Source organism: Pterocles gutturalis, unplaced genomic scaffold (genome assembly GCF_000699245.1).
Source record: "Pterocles gutturalis isolate BGI_N339 unplaced genomic scaffold, ASM69924v1 scaffold49952, whole genome shotgun sequence".
In the NCBI taxonomy this organism is placed as follows: Eukaryota; Metazoa; Chordata; class Aves; order Pterocliformes; family Pteroclidae; genus Pterocles; species Pterocles gutturalis.
Genome location: NW_010117618.1, coordinates 1 through 10,059, shown reverse-complemented (window position 1 = coordinate 10,059; position 10,059 = coordinate 1). Strand labels below are relative to the sequence as shown.

The 10,059-nt window shown below is 44.0% G+C and overlaps 1 protein-coding gene across 1 annotated transcript; it reads right to left on the bottom strand.

The window, feature by feature from the left end:
* Window positions 1-8,613: 8,613 nt before the first annotated feature.
* On the bottom strand, window positions 8,614-9,815 carry LOC104463465. Its single transcript, XM_010075824.1, has one exon. The coding sequence runs from the start codon at window positions 9,247-9,249 to the stop codon at window positions 8,614-8,616; it is 636 nt and encodes a 211-aa protein (XP_010074126.1). The 5' UTR covers window positions 9,250-9,815.
* Between the last annotated feature and the right edge of the window lie 244 nt (window positions 9,816-10,059).

The window sequence follows — 10,059 nt, the reverse complement described above, 5'->3', positions numbered from 1 at the left end:
ATCTTTGAAAGCACGAGCAGAAGTCAAGAAAATAGGGGAGCCTGCACAGTTAAAACCACTGAGCTGCCCTGTTCACCCACGCTGCTTTGCTGAGGGCATCCTTCAGAGCAGGACAGAACCAGCCGGGGAATGAGACAGCTGAAACTCCTCCTGAAATGCACACAGCACTTCCAAGGATGGGTGATACTGGTCTTTTCTTGCCTTGACTGACCCTTAGGATTGTTGTTCCACCCCAGTAAGAAGCAGCATGTGACCTTGAGCGCCAAGAAGAAGGCTAGTGAGGGCTCCTGCATGTGTGAGACATGGGTCTACTACTCTGACTGGACATGCCTACCTATTTACTGTTCAAAATATTAAACAGACACCAGTGATAGTTCATGCATCTTGCGTGCTCCTGAACAGTGACTGAGACACTGAACAGTTTTTGTCCTGCACTGGGATTTTGGACTAGTCCCTATATAAGTATCATATCAAAATTGTAGCTCTATTTGTCTGAAAACTAAGAAGGCGCGAAGGGGGATGAAATAATTCAAGGACGGAAAACAGTTCTCTCCATGGGGAGAATTATGGAGCTCAGCTTGCCTGTCCTGTCAAAAAGGCTTATCCAAAGCTGAGATTATTACAGTGTATGTGCACCTTTGCGAGAGGAAAATACATGGCATGGAAGAGCTTTTTAATCTAGGAGAGAAAGGTGTAAACGAATGAATGGTCAGAATACAAACACACATTTTCAAACTTGAAGGAGGCAGTTCTGTTTAAAAGAGAAGCTAGAATAAGGGAAAAGGCAGACACTGTCTGACTCTCAGTCTTCACACCATAGCGGGTGGGGTTCTGGAAGAAAATTTAGGAAGATACCTGGGTCATGTAGGTCATAGATCAGAGCATCCCAATGCTCTGCTAGGTCTTACAGTGCTACAGATCTGAGAACCTTTATGCCAGTGAAAATTCAGGACATTTTGTTCAAGCTTAAAAATTAAATTGATTTAGTATAGTGAAAAGCAGAAATTTCTCTTCTTGAGATCCAGTTCCAGCAGCTTTACATTGGCTTACAGTTATCACCTTAGAAGATTCAAGTCAGCTTTTATGAGCTCGGAGTCTTTTCTATTTTTGCATAAAAGAAAGTCTTTTGAACGAGCTTGATACTCTTTTTTTCTCCTTTGATCTGTCTAATCACATGAATTAATTGACTCTTAAAAATTGTAAAATTCAAATCTCTTTCAGGAATTCCATAGAAACACTGAACTATGTCACGAATCATGCTTAAAATCATAGCTTCATATACTCACCCCACTGCCATGTGACTACCAACCCAGTATTGATTTCCTTTCATCTCAAAAACTGAAGTGATATTCATTGCCAAAATAAAAAGCTGTCTGAGTTATGAGAATGCACTGCCAGCAAGTTCCAGGATGAAGCATAGATATAAAAAAGAAAAAGTGGGGGAGGGGGTAGTGAAAGCATATGTGAAAAAGCTGAATATACTCTGTGAGAAGATATATATTAAAATAAGCCTTTCATAATAAAAAAATACAGGAGCAAAGGTAATAAACGGATGCCACAATACCACCGATCTTGTCCAGAGTTAGCTTAGAGCAGCCCTGAGTGGTGGCCAGCCATGTCCCACTGGATTTGTTCCTGTCCATTTTTCACCAGCTGAAACATTTCCTTTTGGGGATGGTGGGGTGGGGATGAGAGACAGGATGAGACAGGAGAGGACAGGCTGTAAATAAGCAGACATTACATTGCCCCAAAATAATGCATATGTATTTCTCCCTTGCTGCTTTCAAGAGCTCTTTAATTGCCTAACAACGGCCATGCTCCGGCTCTTGAGTTTAATGCGTACCCCCTACTGACTCTGGGTACTTCATATAACATTTTAACGTGAAAGATCAAGATGTGATTCACAGTGCTCACTCTCCAGGAAACTGAGCTCCTTGCAGTATAAATTGTAAAGGTAGCCAGTGTGCCTGCAATAAAGCAATATACAAAAAGGCAGAGCCTGCTTCTGTCTGTGGTCTGCCTGGGGAACAAGAGGGCAGAAACCCTCAGGAGGAAATACTCTACAACCACCTACCCGTCTCCAAAGTTACACACTGTGACTCAGTCCTTCCCTGATTTCACGTGGCCTGAACACAACCTGAAGGACAAAGACTCCTGTCTTTGCTTAACTTAGTACCTTGTAACAAAAAAGACATCTTTGGGTCCAAACAGATCTGAATTCCTTGAAGAAAACAATTCTCTTCCCTCAGCCAGAGAAAGCCTTTTCTCATACACACCACCCCATCCTCAGCGAAGCAGGCTTTTTCCTTTCAGAAGTCTTTCATTGCCTCTGTGGCATCTTCTAGGGCTGTCTGACCTTTCCTGACAGAGACAGATCAGTCTTTGCCCAGGTACTGTCTGCAGTAGATTGACATCACATGTGCTCTCTCTGAACTGGCTGCCTCATTGCATTGCTATTGATTCTGAGTTGGATTTCTGCAGCAAATCTATTGCATTTCCATTAGCAAGACTGCAAATGATGAAAATGCTCATTTATATTATTCCAGCCCTGCATCACAATTAACCTGCTACTTAGCCTCCAGCAAGCCAAATTCTGCCTTCTCATCTGATGCTGAGAAAGTTCCCCAAGATTTCTCTGCACCTGAAAGTTAGGGACTGCAAATCTGAGGTGGACTGCCATGTGCATTTATTTGCAGTGCATGAATAGGAAATAAAACATGTCACACTGAGGGATGATAATTTCAGTCCCCTGCAGAGGAAATCCAAGCCCTGCTTTTTGTTATGACATCAATTTTTAATCAGTTTTGCTTAGAAATTTATGATGCAGTTCAGTTCCAGATGTCATTTTTAATAAAGAAACATCAGCCATATACTCCATATAACTACTGTATTTTCTATACTCACATACGGATATGTATATAAATGAGCATTCGTAGCATGAACACATAACTTATTCTCAGTGAAGTTTGAAAAGTAAAATGAAACTTTTAAAAAGAAATACAAGTGCAGACTACTAGTTTGCACTGAGAAATTCAGACTGTTATTAAGAGAAAATACTTTAGGAAATACTTCAGGAAATACTGCTTTTTCTCCTTCATGTTGTGCATATGATGCATGGTGCACAAAAGGAAAACCACTCCCTTGAGGTAGTTTTGGAAGCCATGAATTTGGGATGCTTGTCTAAGAGAAAGAAACTCAGGATCGATCAGTTCAGTCCTCTGCATGTTAAACACAAAAGCTGTTTCTATGCAAGCAATGAATGTTAAAAAGGTTGAAGGTACAGATACAGAAAGAAACAAAACAATAAATTTGTCTGAACAACCTACGTGCTTGAGGAGGGCATTTTAAAGACAGTGTGACCAGCTGGGCGGGGGAGAGGAAGTCTCAGTTATCACTTTAGAAGTCTTAATGGACCTGAACTCCCTAAAAATTGCAGCATCTTACAGATCTTGCCCCATCAGTCCCAATCCCACCTTACTCTGAGTCTTCTGCCACAAGTACACACATCTGTAAGCCACCATGACCTTTGGAACAGCAGAGAAAGAAGTGTTTCAGGGATATACAGACTGGCTAGCTCAGTACAGTGGCACTTGCTTTATTGCTGCTTGTTAATGGAGGCCCAGTTGTGTCTCCAGGGGTTACTGAGATCAGCATCTCTTCATTATGCTCTTGAGTTAGGCTCAGAATTTGTCTGGTATCTTAACCATGATTAATTATAACTTCCCTGTGACAAGACATTGTTAATTCACAAGACACGTTAAAGAAACGTCATGGCTTTCAAAACGAGTTTTTGTACTGTGTAGCAGACATTTAACTTAGAAACTGAATTGCAAGGTTAGTCTCTCTATACACTTATTGGAGAAAGAGAGTTACTCCTGATAGACTCATGCTGGGAATTGCCTGGGAGGAGGTCTCTTCCTGTATGCTGAACAGGAAGCTGAAGGCTGCCTAGCTTCCTAATGTGGGCACTTAAGTCAGGTGTCTGAAGCTAATCAACATCAATACTCTATCAGAAATGCAGCAGCATCTGCTTTAAGGTGCTCTCCTGCATCTTCAAGCTTTGGGAAAAAAAGCAATCTCCTTTGTGGTACTGCCCTGCATAATAACAGTGAGTGTGGAAAAGGCTGGTATATAGCCTGTGCTGTATCATCTGCTCTCCCCTCCTGTGAGTACAGTCCCCTGTAGCTCTCCAAGACATCCCTGACCTTGACACTTTCAGAGGCTGCCAGGCATGGACTCAACCCTATGGCACTGTGATGGGGATTTGAACCACAGAGCATGGGTGAGGCAGGGACTGTTTCAAGAAAAAGAACAAACACTGTGTGAAGCTGTGTGAACAAACCCTCGCTGTCCATAAATTGAAGCCTTCAGCTGGGCTGCAGCACCTATAACTGGATGGAAAGGCTCCCTCCAGCCCGCCACAGAGGTAAAATACAGACCTTCACAAATCACTATGTACAGGAGAAATGACATTAAATCCAGGGCTGAGAAAGAACAAGAGGAAGTGAAACACACAGAGAGAAATTGCAAAGATTATTTTCAGTACGATACAAAGACAAGGGACAGGCTAGTTTTCTGTCCATTTTTTCCCATTCCTAGTTCTAAAAAGACACAAGAAATGCTCCTGCATAACTTTGGAGGGGAGCTGAGACCATTTCTTAGGTAAACACCCACTACCAGTCCTCAGAGGCATTTCTAAGACTTTTTCCACCAGGGATGAGAAAGCAGCATCCTTTGCTGATACCAGCCCAGCACACCTAAAGTGGCAGCAGAAATCAGAAACACAAGAAGGGAGCAGTCCCAGTCAGGGTGTCTGACAGCAGTGCACGGCCCTTTGTCTGTTTTGCCTTGTTTTCCAGGCAAGGGCCAGCACTGCTGAGTTAGGAGGGATCCCTGCCTGTCCCCGAGGGGCATGCAGAGGTCTGGTGCTGTATCCACCCACTCACCCCGGCGTGTTATGGCCAGCACAGCTTGGTGGGCACAGAGGTAGGGAGGTGCAGGTGTGCCTGTTGGTCACCTGCTGGCCACCAGCATAGGGTAAGGCATGCAGCTAGCCTGTCAGCACATGGCACCTGAGGTGGCCAGGGAAGCTGAAAGGATACAGGGTCAGTGTGAATGTGCTGCCAGGCAGGCGCATCCTCTGGATGCCAGGCATTTTGCCCTGCTCACAGGGAAACCCACTCCAGCAAAGTCCTTGTGCTGTGGTCTGTCTCCTGCCCTGCCTCTCGTGTGCCCCATGGTACCTCACCAAGTCAGGAGAGGTGTGATCCCAAAGCCGAGGGCTCAGGCACCTCCACTTAGGGGCTGAGCCAAAACTCAGGAGTGCTGCACTCCTTTCGCAGAGCTGTCACCCCAGAAAGGCAACCTCACACAGACCTTGGTGGGTGGTTTTGAGGGAAATCTGCTTAAATGTAGAGAGAAGGCAGTGGGGAAGACCTGTGAAAAGGGGAGTGGTTCATTTGCAGATGTATAGCCACAGTTATTTCAGAAACACAGTTTTTACAGTACTAAAGAGCTGCATCTATTACCAGCCTGGGTAAAGGGTGGAATTGTATTTCAAGTTGATGGTATAGGAAGAAGTAAAATTTATCTCCCAATATGTGTTAGTGCTTTTACAATCTGCATGTCTTCTCAGAGGGAGGGAGATTGTAGGTTAGTGTGTAATATTATGTCCCACTTGTAATGAAATCTTTTATGGTGTAATTATCCTAAGACTGACATGCTCCCTAAATATGGGAATGCTTTAAAACATTCACCTTTTCTTTCTGTTTCAGCAAAGGAGAAATGATAAAATGGAAACCAAACAGAAGGGAGAGATTATTTCCATATTGATAAAGGGCAAAGTATAATAATAGCAGTGAGACCAGTCTTGAATCTAATGCACCAGACACAATTACTAGGATTGTCTCTCTCCTGCTTTCTCTCCCAGGCTCCAGGAGAAAGAAGAATCAATTAGCTTTCAGCAGACTATGACCTTGAAGGATACAGCTTTAAGGGGAATACGCTGAGTAAGATGGAAAAGAGAGGAGAAGAAGAGAAAAGGATTTGGAAACTCATGGAAGGGCCTGGTTCAGAAACAATACATCAGCCACAGAATTACGAGATGTATCAGTTCTTTTTTATTTCTGCACTGGAAAAAAAAAAATCAGTACAAAAAGGAGGAAGAAGTTACCTCACTCTGCCTGAAATGGAAAAAAAGGACACTGAGGTGCAAAAGAAGGGACAATCCAATTTGCAGATGCTACTTTCTTAGCCATTGCTCTGAGAATTTTATAGCTGTCAAAGGCATTCATAAAAAAAAAGTTATCACTGATGCAATCTGTCAACCTCTCCAACAAATCTTGCTCTACATAAAACACAATTATGTGTTTGAAATGCAGCTGTTTCAAAAACCCCAAGACAGTGCTTTTAGAGCTGTTTAAAAAGTTCTTTTCATGCCTCTTTGAATTCTTAGGCAGATCTTCTGCAGTGTACTTTTCCAGCTATATTATTTTTCTTTGCAGGGAATTGCAGCCCCTTACCATAGTCAGAATTATGTGCCACAGTTGGAAAAAATACTATCTACACAACCTTCTCCCTCCAAGTAACCCAAACTTGACCTGCAGCAAGTTCTCCCTCTCCTTCCAGTCTCTATGTATCTGGAAGACTGAGATGCCTTAGAACACATTTATCTTAAGAAAATTAAGGCAACAGTAAAAAAAAAAAAAAAAGGCAAACAAACAACTCAACTCAATCACCTAATTTCTGGACAACTGTTTATTGCCCAGATGTGAGTAGATCTGAATGCAGATTATGGCTTTTTGGCTCTGATGCTCCCCCACCTCTCCAAACCCGCTTCATTTACTTCAGAGATGAAGCTAGCAGATAATTGATAAAGGCTTGCCACACATGTGGAAATTCAAGAGGGTGAGGGTTGTCCTAGCATAACTAGCTTTGGGTTGCTTCTCCTTCTCGCACGAAAGAGGCCATTTTGACTGGATGGTGGTCCCTGATCACTTTATGAAGTAAAAAGTGCTATCATATCTTTAATGTCACTTAAGATGCTTGCACTACAAAAAAAAGTTTTCTGCATCAGCAATAAAAAAAAAATTACTTAGTATTGTTCTATATTACTGCTAAGGTGGTTAAGTGTCCCAATAATTCAAGTAATGGCTTACCTCCCACAGATAAAGCCCCCTGTTATTTAACTGCACAGCAATATTTCCCTACTAGACTGTTTCCATCAGACAAATTACTTTTAATCCAGAGGCTGGTTGTCACCCATTATCAAAGCAAAAGGCACCAGGGCTTCTACAGAAATACTTAAAATTTTCTTTCACTGATTTTGGAATTGCTTTTCAGGACTGACTCTCAGCTGGAAGGACGTCCACTGAAATCACTGTAGTTATGCTCATTTTTACTGGCAAAGTGGTTCACCCAAAATGTTCTATCTAATCCAATTGCGACATACTTGCTATACCAACTCTGGTCCTGGTGGGACTAAACTCAGCAGTGAACTTCTGGGGGCTTCAGGGCTCCAAGGTGAGGTCTAGTACGTATCACCTACAAGACAGCCATCCTGTGGCACTACAGCGAGGGCATGAGGGAGAATGAATGAGATGCGGTTCTGCAAAGCAATTTGCAAGGAACAAAGTTGCTCATTCTGATCACTGCAGCTTTCCAAAGGAAACCTCAGCCCTGTGCTCTTGGCACAACGGCGCGCTGCATTCTGTTTTAGTACAGTTGCAGAATTTTACACACCTCAGGAATTGCTGGCTTGATCTGCTCTGGGCTTGATGGGTTAAAATGATAAATGTCAAAGAAATTGCACTTCAGCAACCTGGTACTTTGATGCTTTATGATCGCTACTGAGAAAATAATCCAGATATCCTGGATATTTTTTGCTTTAAGGATGAGCAAAGAAACTGACCTCTCCTGCATTGGCAAGAATGCTTTCCTGAAATGCCCCACAAAAGTCAATGAGGCAATCTCTGAGAAACAGGTTCAACAAGAATCAGCTCCCCCTTGAAGAAGGGGAAAGATGAAGAAAAATGTGCGCTATGCTCTTAAGAGAAAGGGAAAGATCATAAGCTAACTGCTAAATTAATAATTCCCAGTCTCTAACTGCTTCAAATACGCTATCGCTCTTTCCCACTGTTCTCCCTGACTGTTTCAGGAGGATGACAGGAACGTTTGCCAGCAACAGACTTCAGGAAGGAGGTAGCAGAAGTGCTCTGCAGGCAAGGAAAAGAAAATGAACGCACATGGAAGATCCAGCACAGGATGCAAATTGAATTTACAAGAAAAATATGCTGATAGACCATGTGGAATAGCTATCAGATAAAACCTTGTAGCAAATCACATACTTCCCTACAAGTGGATGCAGAGAAAAGGGTAGTACTGACGCTTTATGAAGTCCCCACTGAAGACCTCTTCATTGCCATGCACACCTAAGAACTAAGTTTAGAGGCCCTTAGGTGCTCTCCTCAGAAGGCAGCCCATGCTATACCTGTCTTAGCACATTTAAAATTTGCATGCCAATCACATGTCCTCCTGGAGGAGAGCTGCAGAACAGTTAAGTGCCCCTTTTTTTTTTTTTTTTGGTGGAAGGAAAAACAAAGAAACACATAACTTCTACTTACAAAGTTTTGTAGCAGCTTGGAGATTGGTTTCTGTTGCTTGCGCCTGAGATGCTGTGGTAGGCTCCAGGGCGGATGGTAACAGCGAAGGTGCAGCAGAGGACAACAACCCAACATCTAGGATGCGGTTATACAGAGAAGGCTGGAGGAACGGTTTGGAGGGCACGAGCGAACTGTCAGTTTGCACTGTCACTTCAGCCTTGCTCTTGGGGCTAAGTACGGGAAAGGGTGAGGCATACACCTCCGAAGGCACCCAGGCAGACAGAGCTGTAGGATCCACAGCGCTCTTTGGATCTTGTCCTATCCTCCCAGGGTCAAGGTGGGTAGGAGAGTCATACTCAAAAATCTTGTCCACAAAGACCCACTTGAGGCCAGCAATGCAGAGGCAAAGGCTGAGCAGGCAAGCCAGGATAGGGGCGATGCAGATCTTTTCAGAGTTGAGGCAGCCCTTCAGTCGCTCTGCCTGCAGGCACACACAGCAGGTTGCGGCAAGGCCTGCTATCCCCTGGACCCTCCTGTCCTCTCTTTGGGTTCCTGGCATGTTCTCCTCAGCTGGGAGCCCGTCAAGGGATGCGTCAGGGCTCAGCTGAGCTGAGGGGCTGGGGAAAGTGTCGGCAGCTACTTCAGACATGTTTAAGCATCAGCTCTCAAACAGCTCACCTCCAAAAGGCCTTAACTCTACCACAGTCCATTACTGTGAGACACAGACAAAAAGAGACGGTAGTAATAGTCACAGCGCTCTGCAAAAATCACAGAGTGGGAGTCAACAAAAGGTCCGAGCTCAGCAACATCATCCAAACTGGGAGAGGAGTAACACACAGGAAAAATGAGACCCTCCCTGTCCCCCCTGCCCCTGAGCCCTCTGTCGCTCTCTCTTCCTCTCTGAAGCAAGAGTAGCTTTGCAATTACTGAGCTCCTGTTTGCTGGCCACTTTTATAATTCCTTAAATGCCTCTCAAGCAATTCCAGCTCTTCTGTGGGAGGGAAGAAACATCCCCTCAAAAGCAAGCACAACAAAACAAAACAGGGGGAAGGAGGGTGAAGAGAGAAAGAAAAACACTAACAGAGAACAAATTGACAGATTAAGTGAACCAATAGCCCAGAGCGAAAGGCAAGATTCTCACCTTGAGCATCTGAGGCTGGTGTCTGCTTAGACGAGGAAAACAATTGTCATGCGGTAGAAGGAGCAAAAGCAAAATCTGTAACAACAGCGGCAGCGGTAGAAGTGACAGTAGCAGCAGCATCCTGTCGTGTTACAGCGGCGGCTGAAAGAGGCTGAATCATTACAGAGCAGCAGGTGCTCGCTGTCTGAGCATCACTGCAAACAATATCATTACACAGAGGTTTGAAAGGAAAAGCGATGCCAAGACGGTGGTAACTCCCTTTCTCTCCCCTCCCTCTTTGTCCTTCTTGAGCGCTCATTCACTTTCCTCCTTCTCCCT